We start from the raw sequence: 20,948 nt of genomic DNA, 5'->3' as shown, positions 1-20,948 counted from the left end.
TTTTCAGTGTATTTAAGTGATGAGTTTCGACTCATTATTTCAACTTTATAATAAAGTAGGTCATTTCTTCTTTCAATTGCAATAAATTAAAGTTCACAACCTAGCCAATCCTTTGTGTACGTTGTTAGCCAAATCATCTTCCATGCTTTGTATAAGTTGTTGGATATTTTAAATATCATTATACATTATACTTATACTAATTCTTTTTAACATTATTGTATTATAAATGATAAGTTCATAAAAGGGTAGTACATTATAACTGCATAACAATTTTCTTTTTCATTGCAATATTTTAATATTAAATTAATATTATGTAATACAATTTATACTAATTTTTTATATAGTTTTCATAAATGATAATATAATAAAGTTTAACATATCTAATATTAAATATTATTAATATGTTAGAAATATACTTAATTTAAACCAATTTACAATTTTTTTATAATATCTATATTTATGTCTTTTTTAAATTAAAATCAAATTTAATTTTTTAATAAACATTATAGTTTTATTAATTTCAGCGGTGGTTTTCACTTTGAGTGGGTTATCACTGTTATGTGCTCATTTGGACGTTTTTGAAGTGCCTTAAAGAGACATAATGCTATATTACCATATTGTATGGGGTGCTTTAGATGACATCAAAAAGGTATAATTCACAATCGATGATGGAACACTACACATCTAATTTGGTTCAGTGACTCGTAAGCAAATTGAAACCACTAATAAAAACAAGATTAAGTGCACTTTAGAAAACAAATTTAAAAGATAAATTCACTTGATATTTTTGTAATTGTGGTCAAAATTCCAAATAAAGTATCACGGGAATGTTTGAGACATCCGCAATATAGTATATACTCACACATCTCTTACAAGATAAAGTTGAATAAGTTGTCATGCTAAATCTATCCTCCATTGTAAGATTAAATGGCTTGACATATATTAATAATAATTTAACATGTACTTGAATATTTAAATAATAATTCACCCATATAAGATGATTAGTTTTATAATAATTATAGTGAAGTTAATGTAAATAATTAAGAGAATATTTTTTATACTGAATATAATCTTATTTTTTAAAACTGAGAAGAGATTAACTAGGAAAATACTGTCTATAATTAATACGGAGTATTTGAAAAGTAGAAAAAATATTCTTTGCCACAACTTGTTTAGACATTGATGGTGCAAAAAAATCTAAGTCGCAGAAGTGCTTGGTGAACCACGCAAGTGGAATTTCCCTTTTTCAGAAACCAAAGAAGAAAAGGAGATGAAGACGGAACAAGCACATCAAAAATTAAAAACAGAAAAAGAAAAAAAAAATGTGTATGAAAACGAGTGGTATCTGTTCTCAAAACGACAGAACAAGAAACATAAAAGGACAACTTTCATGGAAAAAAAGAAAAGAAAAAACCATAATCCGAACCTGAACAGAAGTGATTTCAGAACGGTTCTAGGTGGCAATGGCAGCAAAATCTTTGGGCGTCGGTGTGCCTCTGAGTCACCTCGTCGGTTCCAAGTCGCCACCTAGGCTTTGCGCCTTAATTATCAGATGCTCTGCTAGTAATTCCTTCTTCTTCCTTTCTCTTCCATTTTCTTTACCAACAAACCGATTTCGTGTGCCATGATTTTTATTCCAACCTTTTTTTTTCCTTTTGGTAGTTTATGATTTGGTTTACGCTTGAAGTGAACACATTCTTTACGTATACATGGGGCTTGAAGAAATTGATCAATTTTTTTTTGGATTGAAATGTAGAGAAGGGTGAAAGGCCTTGGAAAACTTCGGATGCTAGGCTTGTGTTAGAAGATGGATCAATCTGGAAAGCAAAGTCGTTTGGTGCTTCAGGAACCCAAGTGGGTGAAGTGGTTTTTAATACATCATTGACTGGGTGAGATGAGATAAATTATGGATCATACATGCATTAGGTCTGAATAAGGATATATGTAACTTTTTTTAATATATGTCCACTGCAGGTATCAAGAAATTCTAACAGATCCTAGTTATGCTGGTCAATTTGTGCTGATGACAAACCCGCATATTGGTAACACTGGTGTAAATTTTGGTGAGTATTTTTAGATTTAAATTCTAAGTCTCTTGAATCTTGGTTCTTGGAAATTGTCTAAAAGTTACCTTTTGATGCTCTTACTGCCAGATGATGAGGAATCAAGAAAGTGCTTCCTTGCTGGTCTAGTAATTAGAAGTTTAAGCATCAGGTTAATTTACATTCTCCAGAAAGCTTTTCACTGATTGAACTTTATATTTTACTATGCTTACTTTTTCTTTGTCCTTGTAATAAATCTATGTAGTACCTCAAGCTGGAGATGTGTAGAAACTTTAAGTGGTTACTTATCAGAAAGGAATATCATGGGAATTTGTGAGTAATGTATACGAATGCATAAACCCTGCAAGTGTTACTTTGATAAATTCGTTTGTAGCTTTTGGCTTTAACTTTGGTGATGCTTTGTGATGCAACAGATGATGTTGACACACGGGCTATCACACGCAGATTACGACAAGATGGCAGCCTTATTGGTGTGTTGAGTACCGACAATTCTATAACAGATGAGGAACTACTTAAGATGTCTCGTTCTTGGGACATTGTTGGTATGAATATGAATCTCTGAGGCTCTGGAAACATTGTAGAAGCGAGTGACTGTTGTTTCATTTTGCAGGTATTGATTTAATAAGTGGAGTATCATGTCAAACTGTGCATGAATGGGTTGATAAAACAAAGCAAGAATGGGATTTTAGTTCTGGAGGGAGTGGAGAGACTTTCCATGTAAGTGTTAGAAAGAAGCATTCTTTAGGCACTTCCACATTCCTTTTTCTTTGTCTGATGCCGTTTAATGAATCACAGGTTGTTGCTTATGATTTTGGAATCAAGCATAATATACTTAAGCGTTTGGCGTCTTATGGCTGCAAAATCACTGTTGTACCATCGACGTGGCCAGCAACAGAAACTTTGAAGATGAATCCTGATGGGGTGCTTTTCAGCAATGGCCCTGGAGATCCATCTGCTGTTCCTTATGCAGTTGAAACAGTGAAGAAAATTCTGGGAAAGGTGTCTGTTTTTGGAATTTGCATGGGCCATCAATTGCTGGGTCAGGCTTTAGGAGGCAAAACCTTTAAGATGAAATTTGGCCATCATGGAGGGAATCATCCGGTTCTTAACCTTCGAACAGGCCATGTTGAAATTAGTGCTCAGGTATGCGATCTGATGAACTTTCTACACTAAAAGAAAGAGGGTTAGTAACATTTGATCTTAAAATAATGACAGAACCTTAAAATAATGACAGAACCACAACTATGTCGTTGACCCTGCTACATTGCCAGAAGGAGTGGAAGTTACACATGTTAATCTTAATGATGAAAGTTGCGCAGGCCTTGCTTTCCCTGCTCAAAGAATAATGTCTCTTCAATACCATCCCGAAGCCTCACCAGGACCTCATGATTCTGATTACGGTATGAAATACAAACTGCTGCTATAATTATTCCAGTTGCAATCGTTATAAATATTGTTGTTCATTATGCAGCTTTCGGAGAATTTATAAAACTAATGAAGCAGCAGAAGACAAGGAAACTTGAACCGAAAATATCTACATTATCTGGTGCATAACCATTGAAAATGTTTACTCTGCATACTGCTCCAAGAATCACATAATAGTGTAATTTTGAGAGTGTTGGTTAAGGTATGATCAATTGGGTACCCTCTAAGGGTTGAATTAGCTTTTATATACTCTGTTTCTGATTGAAGACGGAACATTGTGTGAGTATTTTATAAAAATAAAAACAATGAGAACAATTTTTACTCTCCCATCCACTGATAGCGTAACAGAGAACCAACAATTTATTTTTAATTCTTGCAACAATAATTTGTAAGAACAGAGAATTATACCTTGAATAAAAACAAAATTAAAGATGCTCGAGACAAATATTTGAAAACTAAAATTATGTAACATGATTAAGTACATAAGGGTGTCAATGGAAGAAGTCACCAACTCCAGATTCTAAGATGCACACATAGAAACCACAAAAGACTGAAGAAAAACACACAAACCCTAAAAGCAACAAGTAATAACACAATGTTTAAAATTAAGCCCTTTCGCCTCTGATTCTACGAGCAAGTTGAATGTCCTTAGGCATGATGGTGACCCTCTTAGCATGAATGGCGCAGAGATTAGTGTCTTCAAAGAGTCCAACCAGGTAAGCCTCAGCGGCTTCCTGAAGGGCCGAAACGGCACTGCTCTGAAACCTCAGATCCGTCTTGAAGTCCTGAGCAATTTCACGAACTAAACGCTGGAAGGGGAGCTTTCGGATCAGAAGCTCTGTGCTCTTCTGGTACTTCCTGATTTCCCTCAGAGCAACGGTTCCTGGTCTGAACCTGTGGGGCTTCTTCACACCGCCGGTTGCCGGAGCAGATTTCCGAGCAGCCTTTGTGGCCAACTGCTTCCGGGGAGCCTTGCCACCGGTGGACTTGCGGGCCGTTTGCTTTGTACGTGCCATTTGGAAGCTTCTGGAAGGGTTGTGTGTTGGTTAGTGGAAGAGCTGAGAAGCTTGGAAACGACTCTGGTGTAAAGGAAGAAGCAGACTCTGGTGTGAAAGAAGAAGCAGAGGGGGTTCAATTATATAGGTGAGACTCTCAAATTTTGGAGGGAGATTTTTTTTCATCTGAGCGCTTTGGATTTTTAGTGATCCGTGTGAGACTGGATCCAACTGTCAAGATTCGGTCTCGACGTATCACCCGGATTCATGTTTTCCATCTTTTAGATTTTCTTTTAGGCTTTTTTTTTTCTCGAGAATATTCTCGAGTTTTCGGGTTCATTGGATTGGGAATATCTGTCCCCTTCAATTTGGTAAGAAGGATTCTACTTTAGTTGGTAAAAATAATTTCAATAATTTTAGAAAAATTATTGAAATCATAACTTTAAGCTGGTTTAAATGAAATTCTCTAAGTATTTTAATTTGTCTATGGTATAGGATAAACATTTTTCTACATAATAGGCAGATATTTTAAATATATAACTATGTATTAAATATATAATAAATAATTTCAATTATACTATAAAGTGTTTTTGTTTATTAATAATTTATCTAAAACTAATCTATTTAGTTTAATATTTTTATATGTAAACAATATATCAAAAAATATAAAAACAAAAGATAATCATTATCCGAGAATTTCTTTTTTTTATACATCTCAAAATATCAATTTTATCATTTAAAATATGATTATTTATTAAATTTTTAAAAATTGATTGTTACTTTTACAATTTTTTTTTTATTTATTAACAATTACTCTCTTATCTTTTTTATATATTTTATTTTATTTTTAACAAATATTAGTTTTGTTTTATATATTAACTTAATAATATTATATTATCATTATCTATTAATATCACATATAGTTAAAAGATGCGTACACATAAACGGGACAGCACCTATGTACGTAATAATAGTAAAAATAATAATAATTTGGTTTTAATGGACGGTAAGAATAAAAAAATACTATATTATTATTAACATATATATATATATATATATATATATATATTTATGTTTATATTTAACAACAGAAAGTTTGATAGGAGAAAAAATTATATTCTTAAAAACCATAATCCCCAAATTTTAATACTTCTAAAAGACAAAGTTATGTATTTACAACAATATTTATATGTTACTTTTATTACAAAAAAATATTTTATTTTTAATTTTTAATTTTATAAAAGTAAACTTCTATTTTATTCATGGAAACTTTAACTAGACAAGATTAATTTTCTACAATATTATGCTTCTGACGAAAATTGATCAAAATATGTTCTACAAAAATATTGATTACCGATGAATATTTAAGCTACGTATCCTTTAAAATAACAGTATTGGAAATGACTTCTGAATTTAAGATATTTTGTCAATATTTTCATTAAATTTTTGTCTTTAAAAGATTTTTTTAAACTTATGAAAAACAATATATTTTTTTTAAATGATTGTAAATATAATAAATAATATAAATAGAATATAAAAACAAAATTAAAAACAAAATTTCTAATTAGTACATGATATTGAAAATTTTATTATCCAATTTCTATATTTTATATATTTATAACAAAAATAATAATAAATAATATCTATATTGATCCTCTTTAACAGAAATCTTGATATACGTTCCAACAAATTAATGAATAGTTTCATTTCCGTTCATTAAAAATCATTCTTTGAATCAGAAAACCAAAAGGTTTTAGGTTTTGAAAATCAACAGAAGAATTCAGAATTAAATAAATGTGAGTAATGATACCAAATGCATGATTTATTCAACCTATGGTGTGAAAGAAAAATAAAATCATAAATGAATTTCTCTTCTGGTCAGACAAATATGGAAAGACCTTTCACTTAAGTTTTAATATTTATTTTGACTGAAAAACGAAATTGACCTTTTATTGTACACTAACTAACTGAAATATATATTGCTTATTTACTAAAAAAATATATATTTTAATCCATTTTTTGTATCTATTTTTAATTTAATATTTTAATTACTATCATTTATTTTATTTTTTTCAATAATGTAATGTGATGATTTAATAATAATTAAATTGATGAATTAAAAGCGGATAAAAAATAAATTAAAACATCATTATTTATTTACTAATAATGAAATCAATTATTATAAATTGAAGTATCCTAATTTGTACTTAGAAAAAGCTAAAAAATCATTAGAAACTTAACAGGTTTCGAATGTCAACAGCACTAGTAAGTAATGTCTCTGTTTGTTTTAATCAGGAAAAAACTTGAGTACTACACATAGAAGAACAGAAAACAGAGATCAAAACATGGTATACTAAACCCTTCAAGATCCATAAACAAACGTACCGTCACCTATACTAACAAATGGCAAACCCTAAAGCCAAACAAAAAAAAATTAAAAAACAAAAATCAAAGAAACTAGGCCCTTTCGCCCCTGATTCTTCTGGCAAGTTGAATATCCTTAGGCATAATGGTGACTCTCTTAGCATGAATTGCACAGAGGTTAGTGTCTTCAAAGAGTCCAACCAAATAAGCCTCAGCAGCTTCCTGAAGAGCCGAGACAGCACTGCTCTGGAATCTCAGATCTGTTTTGAAGTCCTGCGCGATCTCTCGAACCAATCGCTGAAAAGGAAGCTTTCGAATCAGAAGCTCTGTACTTTTCTGATACTTCCTGATTTCCCTAAGAGCAACAGTTCCTGGTCTGAACCTGTGGGGCTTCTTCACACCGCCGGTTGCCGGAGCAGACTTTCGAGCAGCCTTCGTTGCCAACTGCTTCCGGGGAGCCTTGCCGCCTGTAGATTTACGGGCTGTTTGCTTAGTACGGGCCATTTGGAAGATTATAGAAGATTCTGAAGATAGTTGTTTGGGTATAGATGGATGAGGGTGAAGGACAGAGGATTTAATTATATAGGTGAGAGCTTGAAAATTGGAGGGAAAACAAAATCCATTTGGAGTGATCCGTGTATGGGTTTATCGGACGGTCACGATATAACGGGGATTCATCTTTTTCCATATTATTGTTCGTTTGGCGCCAGCAAAAGATTTGGTGTATTCATTGTTTCAAAAGTTTACCTTTTAATCTTATCATATATAAGTTTAAATACTAAAAATTATTTTTTAATTAATTTTGTTAATATATTTTTTTATTATTATGTTTTCAAAATTTGATGTGTATACAATTTACCTGCATAAAATAAACAAGAATAGAGTGAATATATACTCAAATTTACTTGCATAAAACGATAAAGAAATTTGTCTAAGTATTTAAAAAGATACATAACTTATTTCTGTCCGATTCCAATATAATTGCTTAGTTACGAAAAGTAGTTGATAAATTAATTAAAAAATATTTACTCAAACTGCATATCAATATAATTTAATGTTGATTTGGAATTTGAATAAAAAAACAGTTTAATATGATTACATAATATCTTATTGGTTCTTCAAAATTAATTCAAGAGTGATTTGATTATTTTACTTGTTTTGGTATGATTAAAAATATATATATATATATATAGAAAGACAGAAAAAGAGGGAGGTAGAGAGATAAGCATAAAGATAGATCCATATAAATATTAGAAATTGTACTAGATTTTATGAATGAATAATAAAGCTAAATATATTGACACAATTTATATCAAATAATATTGAGATATTATGAAGAAAAATCAATAGATGATTATCCAATACATTAATGTTTAATCATGCCTGTGAGAAAAATATGTAATTCATTAACTATTAAGATTATCTACTTTGTAATATTTTATTTTACAGTAGAAAACTAATAAAATAATATATTTCATAATAATATTCGAAGGTAATTGAACAGAATAAAAAATATATTAATACATTTTTTTAAGAATTTAAATTATAAAAATATACTATTTATATAATAATATTAAATATACAAAAATATTTTTATAAATAACGTATTAACCACTTGTGCATTTGCTGTAATCTTACAACTCTAACTAAAGATTTCCCATCCTTCAAAGGTGTCTATAAACTTGTATCTCTATTTGCTCACACAAAAATGGTGATTATTGGAAAAGAAGAAAACAACACAAGACCATAAAATGTGTGGGTAGGTTAATATACAATAGAGTTATCATAAGACCATTTAGATCATACCAATTATAAGTCATACATGGAGAAACTAGAATAATTCATATAATTGCACACGGATATCTTGGAGAGTTTGGCTGCTCAACAAATAAGTACATTGTCATCTTTGAGACTCGTTGCTTAACCAAATTAGTTGGGAGTTTGACTGTGCAACCAACAAGTAGATCGTCGTTTGGGAGACTATTTGCTCGATCAAATTAGTTGAGAGTCTAGTTGATCAACCAACAAGTAGATTGTCATTTAGGAGACTAATTGCTCGACCAAATTTGTTGGGAGTCTAGTTGCCCAACCAACAACAGAACACCATTTGGGAGATTAATTGCTTGACCAAATTAGTTGGGAGTTTGGCTTCTCGGCCAACAAGTAGATTGGCATTTGGGAGACTCATTACTCAACCAAAATAGTTGGAAGTATGGCTACTTAACCAACTAGTAAACTGACATTTTGGAGACTCATTGCTCAACCAAATTAGTTAAAGTTTGGCTACTCAACAAACAAGTAGTTTGTCATATTGGATATCTATTACTCAACCAGATTAGTTGGGAGTCTTAACCAACAAGTAGATCATCATTTGGGAGACTAATATTTCTTTTTGTATTTTTTTTAGGGAGACTAATGCTCTTTTTCATCTTTTGGGAGACTAATGTTCCTTTTCGTCTTTTAGGAGACTGATGCTCATTTTTGTCTTCTGGGAGACCAATGCACCTTTCCGTATTTTGGAAGAGTTAATGCTCCTTTTTGTCTTCTTTAACATTTATCCAACAAAAATCTAATTAAAAGTAACTAGAAAGAGCCAAACAAAGCGGATGCCAACATGCACAAAATTTGTAAGTTATAATTATGTGAGTACAAAATCAAATGTAAGATTAAAAATAAGTAGTAAAGAACACCAAATCATGTAACAAGACAATTATAACTTCAACAACCAACCACACATTCACTAGTCTTTTCCTTAAAGATCACCATAATCCAATTGCCAAGAGATAAAAGATCATAATTCAATCAAGTGGTCATGATCGTGTGCTAAAATTTGACATTCTTTGGCCCTCCACTATAAATTTAGTTATGCGTTGTTCATGAGATCTCCTTCCACCATTTTCACATCCTACCCCACAAATCGCTTTAAAGAATAACAACTCATGAAATCTACAACTAATAACAAAAGTTGATACATTTAAGAATATAAAACAAAATATAGAACAATAGATAAATTATAAATTAAAAATCTATGGGAATTTGATGAATTATGAAACCACATGTCCATTGCTTGTCTTCCAAAGCTCCTAAGGAGTACAATGGTGATAGTGCTTCAAAAGGCAAATTGGGAAGGCACACTTTTCCTTTAGACGTGGTGGGTTTATGGAACACGATAGTCACGAGCCCCATGTTGGATGCTAATATTATAGTCAAAAGAGTAAAATTTGATCAACCAGAACATATATTGAGTTATATGCCTTTTCCCTAATACTGATTGTCCATCTATCCTTGTCGACCTCTTAACTTTTTGCCTCCTTTATTTTTTGCCAAATATCTTCTTTAATTCTGCCATTCACATTTATTGTCGTTCTTAATTGTCCCACCCTTAGCATCTTTTGTGAAACCTTCCATCAATGTTTATTAAGTCCGATCAAATCCCCAATAATATTAGACGTCCCACCACACAATTAAATCAACAAACTTTAAAACTCATTGTATAAAAAATATATTACAACTTTTATATAATTATTTTATCTCATATCAACAAATAGGTTTCTCTATCACTAAAATACTATTATATTTTAATAAATATAAAAATATTGGTAGTGTAACATAATTAAATTGTAACTTTCTAAATAAGTATACATTTACACATATTTATTAATTATTAATTAACTTTAAAGATATAAGATTATAATTTAATATAATAAGTTGTTTAACTCATATACTATGAACATTTTTAATCCAAAAATCCGAAATGATTTAATTTAGTATGAGTATTTTTAATCCAAATTCCCAACTAAATTTATCGATGGAGAAAAAATACATCAAAATTCCAAAAGATAATAATTTTAATTGTTTTATTTTTCATCTTCTCTGAATTGTTTCGGTTTAATGCAAAAGGCTTAACAAAAAGGAACAAAAAATAAATTTTGTTTGATGCTTATTTGATTCACATGCGTTTTAATAATCTAGCATATTAATTAAAAAGATTATTAAATATAAATATAAGAAAAGAGTTGTGATAGAAAATGTCGCTCATAAATATTGTAAATATAAAACGTCCATGATCAGTATATGTGTCATATGCTTCCCATGTAAACTTTAGCTTTTTGAATCATCAAAGGCAAAATTAGCGTGTGATTATGCTCTGAGAACGAGTTTTCAGCAATGAATGTAACTTATTCATTAATCGGAGGTTTTAAAGTATGATTTAGTATAATATATATTTTGAAATTATATCCAAGAACACAACGGATAACAACAAACTGCAAAAAAAACAAAAAAGCATATAAGTTTGATATCTGTTCCTGGAGTTCTGATTTGGAAAATAATCAGTAAAGTTATGAATTTCAGAAGAACAAAGAAGGCATTTGGAATGGCTTCATGTAAACGAAAGAGGCGAGTAAGATTTAATTTCTAATGTTTTTACAACCAACATAGATTATCATAAACAGCAGCAATGATAATATTAAGAATAACACAGAAAATTATGGCACATTGTCAAGGAGAAGCTTGACACGGGAAAATGTTGTCCATTTCACCATTTCCAGAAAACATTAGAACCACACTTGTATTTGTCCTTCCCTTCACATTCTAGCTCCAAATCATCAGAAAGAAAAGGCACTTTCTGCATTCATCAAAAGAAACCAGAGTAAAACTTTGAATCAGTGTTACACAAGTTGGATAAAGATCACAACCTTTTTCTTCATATTAAAAACTCATAATATTCACGAAAAGAAAGTTCAAAACTACCTTTTGCTTAGCTAGATCTTGGCAACCGGTGAAGTTTTCAGGGAACTTGCAAGTGCCAAATTCCACAGTGTATGCTCTTGCAAAATTGGCTCCAGTGGTGGCTAATCTTTTCTTGTCGTTAAGTTCCTGTAACAATATAATCCATTAGAAACTAGTTGAATTACGATGAAAAAGAGAGAAACCAAGGGTTTGAAAAGACCTTGTTGGTCTTGCTCTTTTCAAGGTATTCTTCAATGATTCCTGCATTGGCTGAAGAGTTGGAAGCAGCAGCTGCAGCAGTGAAAAGGGTAGCTGCTAAGTAAACAAGGGCACTTCTTCTTCCTTGGTTTGATTCAGATTCAGTAACCTTTGCTTGATGAGCCTTTATCACAGGCAACTTGAGTGCAGAAACTTGAGGAGATGCAACCGAAGGCATGGAGGCGAGCTTCGCATTCAGATCGGAGCATCCTGATCTGGCATAGTTACAGGCCAAGACACTGGAGTTCATGGCGGACATGGTGGATGCAATTAGTTTTCTGGTTTTGATCGAAGTTGAAAAGAAAAGAAAAGAAAACTAGGTTGATTTGAAAAGACCAAAGGCCAACTCGAATTGTGTGCTTCTTAATCCTAGTGGCTCTATTTTTTTGTTTCTTTAATTCGTTTTTCTTGTGTTGTTTGAGGCTGAGGTTTTGTGATAAGGAGTGGATACGATAAGTGTAACGTAATTTGAGGTTGTGGTTGGAGTGTGGATAAGGTGCGATTGCCTCACTCCTTATTGGCATATCTTGCAACCATTTTGCTTTTGTGACACTTCAGCTTCTTGTGGTTGCTATCCCTGGCCCCACTTCAAAATTCCCACTTCTTATCTAGTCTTCATTTATTCTATTAACTTTTTTTATGCATAAATTAACTTAATAAATTAATTTTAAATATTTAAAAAGCGTTTATGAAGAATTTTATATATAAAGAAATTATTCGTTTATTACGCTCCACAAAGTAACGGGTTCTTTTATGGGGCTTAAAATCCTTACAGAAGCCCAATACGAGCCCAAAGAAATTTATTATAAACAAAAAGTTACCCGGCCCACTTGTGCCTACGAGAACCTCCATTATTGTTTAGCAGAAAGAAAGAGAAAGTGGGAATTTCAAACTTATGGGGTGAAAAAAGTAATCCCGGTCACTTGCGACGACGATGCAATTTTTATTAGATAGGTTAAGAAAAAGGTTGATTTGTAAATAGAGAGAATAAATTAGTTATAAAACATTGTATGGTTGGTGTGGTGAGGCATTCACACCGCACTTACCTGAATGCAGTCCAAGAGTTCTGATTTCTGCATATCGTATCATGCCACATTCTCATATTTCAACCAATCTTTCATCGTTAGTATTATTTAATGAATTTATAGAATCAATCAAAATCAAAATCACAACTTTTTATACTTTTTGAAGAAAAATAAAGTAAATAATAATAAAGAGTAATGTTAAATGGTAGTAAAAAAAAAAGAGTGATACCAAAAAATACAAGTGTCCTAATTTATATTTGTCGGTTAAATATAAATATTATTTATTAAAATTATATTTTATGGCATTTTTTGAATTCACAAAACTTGAATTACATAAATGTAATAGAAAAATAATACACTAAAAAAATCATTAAATAAATAATCAGTTTTAAAGGTACATAATTAATTAATTACTATATTAACTAATATATCATTTTCTAAATTAAAAATTATTAATATTAAAATAGTTTCTTTAAAAATAAAAAATTACAATTGAATAGTCTAAATTAATTTCTAACCAAGAAAATTTTAGTCATTAATGAATTAATGTTTAAAATCATCTTTAATTTAAAATTAGAATCTAATTTATAATTAATAATATTGAGTGGCTAAAACTTGGTGCTTGTTAAAAAATAATTTAAACTCAAATTTATAAATTAATTATAATTTTTTATTTATATCAAAGATACTAATAATTTTTAATTTATAAAATAATATCTTATTTAGTCAATCTAGTAACTAATTATTTTAGTATATAAAATTGGTAGTTATTTAATGATATTTTTGTAGTAATACTATTATATCACTTATATTTGTTTGCATAAATCTTTGTTAACTGGTTATCTCTTCCGTAGATTAAAGACAGTTAGTATAAAACTTGACCCTTTTAGTTGAATGAATTTTAAGGCTTGATAATTAATATATTCAATTAACAACTTTACATCAGCGTAATCCAAATCAGGAAGAGATAACATATTTTCAGCCCTAATAATTACTATTACTCCTATAAAGTGAAATAAAACAAACAATATGTTAAAAAGAAACATAATCCTAAACTGTATCTATTTTAAAAACTTCTCTGAACCCATTTTTCAAAAAGCAAAAAGTTAAAGTATATTCACTAATTTAAATTAAACCCATTTCGATCTTAACCAATTAATTTGATCTGGCCATGATTACTTTAGACAATTAATCTCACTTATAGACCTAGTGGGATACATGCATAGAAACATACCTTAAGAAATTAAATCTGATTTCAGGTGTGAATTATTGGCATATTTAATCTGAATTTGCTTTTTCTTTGTCTCTCTCTTGTATTTTATATGTATGAATTTATATTGTATATATACCTTTGGCTTTCCCGGTTTTCTGGTTTTCTTACCCTCCGATTTGCTCTTACATAGTTCATGGCAAGAAAATCTAATATATAATAGAACTGATAAAACGGATAATCTGATCCGATCCGGTTCGATTTACCATGGGTTGATTATTTAGTAAACCAATCCGGTTTATTTATTAGTGAGTCAAAAATATTCAAATCCGGTCCGGTCCACCGCGAGTTGGTGGGTTAAACGGGTTGGCTCACGAACTCACTTAATTAAAAAATATATTTTATTTATTTATTTTTCAGTCAAAAATAAATTATAATTCTAATTAAAATCTAAATAAACTTTAATACAATCCAAATACAAATCAAAATCATAAAAATACAAATTATCTATGTGTTGCCTAGAAAAATACAACCTAACATGACCTAAATGTGCGACCCTTTATTTGCGGGTTGGTGAGCCAGGTTGGCTCACCATGGGTTCAACCCGAGTGAGCCGGGTTCTAGGTGAATCGGGTAAAAAATAAAATCAACCCGTATTGAAATTTGTAAGAAAATTTCAATCCAATCCGATCCAAACCCGTGGTGAGCCGGATTGACTCGCGGGTTCAACCTATTTTGATAGCTCTAATATATAACATTACCCTATCCATTTGCTACAACGCTATAAAATGCTATGGCATGATCAAAGCATATATCATGCGTTGAACTTCTATATAGCAAATCAAAGTTCAGCCACTTAGATGGTATATGTATGTATGAGTTCTATGATACACCATTTCCCTTTTAGTGCATTTATTTGATTGGAACTTGATTAGTGGTTTCTGCATCAGCTTCCATTTATTATATATTCATGCTCTATGAACTGGATAAAGTATGCAGCTTTCTGTTTTTCTTTTCTTAGTTGTTAACAGCAACAATCAGGGGCGGTTTATTATTCACTTGCACCATTTTGAAATAAAATCTGAATCCAAAAGATGTGTATCTTAATTCTTAGATTACTTCCCCTAATTGAAGAACTGGGGTTAAATCAAGATCAATCGAATCTTGTGTTAGCAGCAATGCCACTAGCCATAATTTTCTTGTGATGTTTTATTATGTAAATAAATAAATATGAATTCTTTGTCCTAGAAATTTTGTTGGCTTAGACAAATTAATATGAATTTCAAATTAAACCATTTTATTAAATTGTGGGTCTAGAAATATTTGGGAGGTTGCTTTATCTGTTACTCTCTTGTTATCAAGCAAAGTGATATTAATTTATTACACACTAAAATATTGATATCAAATACTCTTTTCGACTTAAAAGAATAAAATAGAGAAAGTGAAGGTAATAAAATGTGTATTTTTTAATTGTATAAAAAAGAAGTGGTGGAATGCATCTGCAAAGGTTAATTGGATTATGCAATTTTTAGTGAACTTCAGATTGAGAAAGAGTGTGTTCCATTTGTTTCATTCAAAATGGTCACCTTATAGTTCTACTTTATTAAACATATTAGTTAAGTGGAAATAATAATGATGGTGACCATAAAAAAAAGTTAACACTCGTGTTTTCCCTTATCTTGCTCCACAGTAATTCACTTCTATATCTTCATCCTCATAGATATCTTTAAATTAAATTTCATGAAAACACTAGCAATCTTAGTTCCAGTAATAAGAACTCCATAATATCATTGAAAAGAATGCAGTAACAAAAAATTAACTAGTATATCTTACATTTGAGGTTTCAAACAGAATTGATTGTTTCTCATAGCAGAGTGAGAAATTAACTAGCATAGTTCCCTATAGTTACGCTCGAAACCTTCATGTTCTAGTGGTTGGATCCTTATAATGGTTTGTGGCACTGGTGGCTGGGATCCAACAATTTTCTTACAAGTCTCAATGAGGCACTGTCTGCACTTGGGGCAGGAGGAGTGTGAACTCAGCCATCTATCAATGCAGCGAACGTGGAAACCATGGTTGCATTTTGGCAGAATGCGTAGCTTATCACCATTGACAAACTCGGAGAGGCAAATCACACACTCGGTGTCCAAACCTGGGAGTTTGAACTCTGTTGAGTAGCTCACAGTGGGAAAAGTCTTGAGGGCTTTCTTCTTGATTCCTGTGTTGGCCAAACGAGATGAAGGGTTGCTCACACTTGAAGGGTCGCTGATGACTATGTTGGAGCACCTCAGCACACACTTTATGATGGAGTTCAAGCCGAGGGAGCAAATGACAGCACACAACAGCACTGCCAGGATCATGACAACATTTGCATCGAAGTCACGACCTTTGAAATACGAGTCTGTCGTGTTGTAACTCATGGAATCTGGGGATTTGGGCAAGTCAGCTACGTTGATTGATTCGTGAACTGGGTCTTGAAGGAGTAGCTTTCTGGAGCTTGAGTCCATGAGAAGCTCATGAAGCAATTGTGAAGTGAAGGAAGTTGAAGCATACATGTTTGATGGGATGTTGAAGAAGAGTTAGTTGGAGCTTGAGGTTGGTTATAGGTTTTAGGCAATTATAGGTATATATATATAGGGGAAGTTGGCACAGTAGTAGGGTATAACATATGATTATGATATCTAACTAGTAGCTTTCTTTGATTAGAAAATGAAAGTATTATTGTTGTTTGGTGAGTGGTGGATGGTTTTAGAATATTCCTAATAAGGGTTTTTGGGAAGGAGTGGAAATTAAACTTTTTTATCTTGGTTGTTAGAGATAGATTAGAAGCATATGATGATATGGAACATCCACTGAGAGAGCCTTTTGTATATTCGTTTCTTCTGCTATCTGTGATGGGTCCATTTTATTTCCACTTTAGACGAAGTAGGATATGCCAGGTGGAACAGTGAACCCATGAATGAGTTGTGAAGCTTGAAGATGAATTGAAATATGATATCATTCAAGATTGATGGAATAATGTCCCATCTTTTGGTTCCTGTGATAAAAAGTTGAACTGACTCGCATGAAAAAGTTGTTCAGTAAATGGTTTTGTTTTTTCTCCTGCCGCCAATTTCGTTCAGGTGAACCCGTTCAAAACTCATCTTCTATTTTTCCTTCAAAATTTAACCGACAAAATATCTTATAAACTAACTTTCGATGATCTTATTATGTTTTAACTTACGTTTGTTTTGCAGTGTTTCACGTGGATGTTCCATGTGGAGCTGCTGCGACTAATTTAATGGTGTTATGGTGGATGTGGCAGATGTTGGAGAAACTCGTGTTTTTGGCTGGCCCTTCCAAGTGTGCTCCCATATACTATAACCAAAAAAGGTGCAATATCTAGAAGAGATTCATTCTAGATATGATTATGATACACAACATTTTTATACCTCTTCCATTGTTTAGGACAAATATTAATGTCGGATTTCTGTCTACATTGAACTCAATTGTCTGACACATGGAAAGGATACAAAGAAATATGAAGAGCCAAATTTGATTTCAAACATGAGAACTAGTTAGGTAAGCCAAACTTCCTAATTAAGATAGTGAAGGTACAGTGATATATTTTTTCAAAATTTTCCAATATAGAATTTTTATAGTTTCTTAAAAAAATGTACATTTTTTTTTATCAATCTTTTGAAATACACATAGTTTCTATACATACATATATATATATATATATATATATATATATATATATATATATATATATATATTTTGTACTGACTAACGTTAATCACTTGGACGATAATTTTTTTTTCTTCAGAGAATTTCATACTCAACTTTAAAACTTTTAAAGAGATTAAAAATATATTTTATATTTTATTTAATTTTCACTCTGTTTTCCTTATAAATTTTTTTATAAAATAATCTTTGTTTTGTTTTGCTGTAATTCTTATTTATTCTCTCTTTAATTTTTACCTATTTCTGCTCTTCTCTCTCTATTTTCTTCCTCTCAACCGTACACACCCTTGTATGACATGGTTAATGCAGTTTTGTCATACTATCAACTAATTAAAACTCATTCTTATTACGCCTTCTAAAGAACTCTTTTTATAACGTAGTCCATAAATTTACCATGTATAAAATTTATAATTTGATAAAAAAAGAAAAAAAAATTACATTGTCAATAAATATACTATTCACTTTAAATCTATAGTATTTGAAAAGTATGCAAAACACAGGATGGATGCAAGGTAAAATATGTTCTACTAAAAAAGTATATGAAGATAAATAGAATGATAAGGGAAAATATACGAGGAATAATACCGTAAGTTTTATGATTGCTTAAATTATTTTAACCTCTTCTTAATAAAAATTATGTTTATATTTTCTTTTCCTATAGATATTTCGCAATCAATAAACCATAAATAATATAACTGCAGAAGATTTAGAATTCTCAAGGAGATATTTATAAAAAGAGAGAATATTATTATAAAGAAATACATTGCAACGTGTGACATGTAGAGCTATTTTAAGAAATCATGAATTAAATCTCACTTGCTAAAGTTTATACTGATGGTAATATTTTCCTGTAAAAGGAAAATCACACGGGACACTTGTAAAACATTTTGATATAAAAGTCTTAAAGTAAATAAAATAAAATTGCAATTAAAGTATTATATAACCTCTTTCTTTCAAAAGCAAATCTATTTGGTACAGAACGAAAGGAGTTCTGAAAGTTGTGTAATTGTTTTCTCACACCTCTTTACCCGACAGATAGTGATAGTGGCATTTACATTTTTATCAAAGAATAATGCTACTTTACCCCTACATTTTCAATCATAACTAACAACAGCTGGTTCCTTGCGTGTGTTTGTGTTTGAATATAACTAATTAGTCATTAAATCGTGTCTCTGTTCTTATTACATTAATTTAAAGTTGTCACTGGCTTTGTCCTGATGAGATAAACAATTTAAGGTTTTACTATAATAAAAGTTTCCAATTCAAATCAATAACATAGTTAAAATTTTGATCCTGAAACTTGCAGAAACTTCATCTGTATATATATGTATGCCACAACGTATATTCTGGTACAGCTCTGATCTCATGTACGTGTGATGCGTCATTCCTTGTACATAATTATACGATGTTTGCGATATGTTAATAGTTATTTGGCTGTCGTATATGATATATTTTGTTTGGATAGAAAAATGGTCTTGTAATCTTCAGAGATGCAATAAGATAGATCAGAATCTGGTGGATTTAACAAGATGTGGCTACTAATTAAAGAAGCGTGGTTAATGATAACAAGTGATCAAATTGGCAACATGTTTAAGCTAAATTTGATCTCCAATCTGATTTTATTTGTCGACAAGTTGTACTTTTCAGGAGGAAATTTAAAGTGGTTGATTCAGGGGTGGGGTATTATTATAAATTTAATGAGGTAACGTACGAGGAGAAAAGTGGTTTATTTTTGTCTTTATTTATTTTTTATTAACTTAGCTGTGTACTGTTTGTATAGTGATTAAGAAATGAGAGTCGTGTACAGTGAATAAGCAGCGAAGAGAGAACAGTGGGTTTGGGCATTTTAAAAGAAAATGCTTTTGCTTTTGCTCTGGCAGTACTAGAAGTACCACTACTTTGATCCGTATCTTGGTGGGTTGGATCTCACTACTACTGTTATTGTTTCTCTGGTCCCACATCGAGAGAGATAAGGGAATTACCGACAGAGCCAATGCTCTTTTCAACAATATATATGTATAACCACTATGCATAACATACTACTTAACAGGATATTAGATTATGTTGCGTCCATTTTGCTGTCCAATAATAATGGCCCAAAATTTTATCAACCCGCACTCTCGCACATGCTATGTCTTCATCAAGGATTACACATATACATCTGTACTAGGGTTGCATCCACCCTGCTTATTAATATTCGTCGCTATTAATAATATTTTTTTTTATTTTAGTTTCTGAATTAATCTTGTTAGGATAGATCCTTTATCACTAGATCAAACATTATAGTCACTAGTCACGACGTAACTATATTTTATTTAAGAATGTAACAATCCAAACGTCACATTCGATTATGACTCGATCCACCACATCTCCATCACAGGACAATTGATGACATATGCAACAATCTCTACCTTAACAATTGTCTACTAGGAATCGAACTCCTGACTTTAGCTCTGATATCGATTGGTAGGATAGTTAGGAATTAAAGTGTGAGTCTAAGTCCCACGTTGAGTAAAAATGAGAAAGTTGAACATCATATAAGGATAAAAACTCATAAACTCATTGTCTTAAAATTTTGGATTAAAAGTGGTATCAATTTTTTATATATGGGTTAGACTCATGTCTCATTGGTGTTTTCTTTAAATATATTTTTATTTTTAAACTTTAAAAATGAATAGATATAATTATTTTAACTAAATTTTATGTGTATTTTTTTAATTGATATAGCGAGAACGTGTCAAATGATATAAACAACTAAGATATTAGTATGAAAAAATATTATATATCAAAGAAAGAACAATATGCATTTTTTTTTAAGTCCAGAGATCAAAAAGACAAATTTCAAATTTGTGTACAGCAACTAAAAATATATTTTATGTTAAGGCTTGTGATATATACTTATGAAGATCTTGCTGTATTTCATCCTATCCATCACGGTTCAGACACACTCAGAAGTCACAAGTGGTTTGATTTAACAAGTGAAAGAGTGAAAGGTTGCTTAACTTGTGTGTGTGTGTGTATATATATATATATATACCCACATGCATTAATCTAGGGTTTTGCAATTGCGGCTACCAGCTCCATAATCGCAATGGATAATCCTCACCTGTTACTGCTCTCTTTAATCCTCGGTCTTTTTTTTTTCTCCCAC

At 31.0% G+C, this 20,948-nt stretch overlaps 4 protein-coding genes and 1 pseudogene across 6 annotated transcripts; 1 reads left to right on the top strand and 4 right to left on the bottom strand.

Moving 5' to 3' along the window:
• Positions 1–1,329: 1,329 nt before the first annotated feature.
• Positions 1,330–3,733, top strand: LOC114178352 (carbamoyl phosphate synthase small chain, chloroplastic-like). Of its 3 annotated transcripts, none has more exons than XR_014993510.1 (10): positions 1,330–1,563; positions 1,757–1,889; positions 1,975–2,063; positions 2,154–2,214; positions 2,308–2,375; positions 2,477–2,605; positions 2,674–2,780; positions 2,859–3,206; positions 3,279–3,463; positions 3,535–3,733. XR_014993510.1 is itself a non-coding variant. In XM_028064194.2 (10 exons), the coding sequence occupies exons 1-10, from the start codon at positions 1,464–1,466 to the stop codon at positions 3,615–3,617; spliced, it is 1,284 nt and encodes a 427-aa protein (XP_027919995.1). In that variant the 5' UTR covers positions 1,348–1,463; the 3' UTR covers positions 3,618–3,733. The 3 variants fall into 3 exon arrangements, 1 of the variants encoding a protein (XP_027919995.1); XR_014993511.1 differs by having other exon boundaries at positions 1,331–1,563; positions 3,383–3,463; XM_028064194.2 differs by having other exon boundaries at positions 1,348–1,563; positions 3,298–3,463.
• A 200-nt stretch (positions 3,734–3,933) lies between these two features.
• Positions 3,934–4,617, bottom strand: LOC114178497 (histone H3.2). Its single transcript, XM_028064434.2, has one exon. The coding sequence runs from the start codon at positions 4,502–4,504 to the stop codon at positions 4,094–4,096; it is 411 nt and encodes a 136-aa protein (XP_027920235.2). The 5' UTR covers positions 4,505–4,617; the 3' UTR covers positions 3,934–4,093.
• Positions 4,618–6,727: 2,110 nt separating this feature from the next.
• On the bottom strand, positions 6,728–7,413 carry LOC146887438 (histone H3.2). The gene has a single exon (XM_085670882.1). The coding sequence runs from the start codon at positions 7,349–7,351 to the stop codon at positions 6,941–6,943; it is 411 nt and encodes a 136-aa protein (XP_085527008.1). The 5' UTR covers positions 7,352–7,413; the 3' UTR covers positions 6,728–6,940.
• Positions 7,414–11,233: 3,820 nt separating this feature from the next.
• On the bottom strand, positions 11,234–12,249 carry PSAN (photosystem I reaction center subunit PSI-N, chloroplast, putative / PSI-N, putative (PSAN)). Its single transcript, XM_028064192.2, has 3 exons — positions 11,799–12,249; positions 11,600–11,725; positions 11,234–11,474 (listed from the first exon to the last, which is right to left on the bottom strand). Exons 1-3 carry the CDS (start codon positions 12,093–12,095, stop codon positions 11,385–11,387), a joined length of 513 nt encoding a protein of 170 aa, XP_027919993.1. The 5' UTR covers positions 12,096–12,249; the 3' UTR covers positions 11,234–11,384.
• A 3,580-nt stretch (positions 12,250–15,829) lies between these two features.
• Positions 15,830–16,694, bottom strand: LOC114177320 (RING-H2 finger protein ATL78 pseudogene; annotated as a pseudogene).
• Positions 16,695–20,948: the final 4,254 nt, after the last annotated feature.

The sequence above is a fragment of the Vigna unguiculata genome, chromosome 3 (assembly GCF_037176805.1).
Source record: "Vigna unguiculata cultivar grain cowpea cultivar isolate G323 ecotype 2 chromosome 3, ASM3717680v1, whole genome shotgun sequence".
NCBI classification, from domain to species: Eukaryota; Viridiplantae; Streptophyta; class Magnoliopsida; order Fabales; family Fabaceae; genus Vigna; species Vigna unguiculata.
The sequence above is the reverse complement of the archived record's forward strand: the minus strand, read 5'-3'. Positions and strand labels throughout refer to the sequence as shown.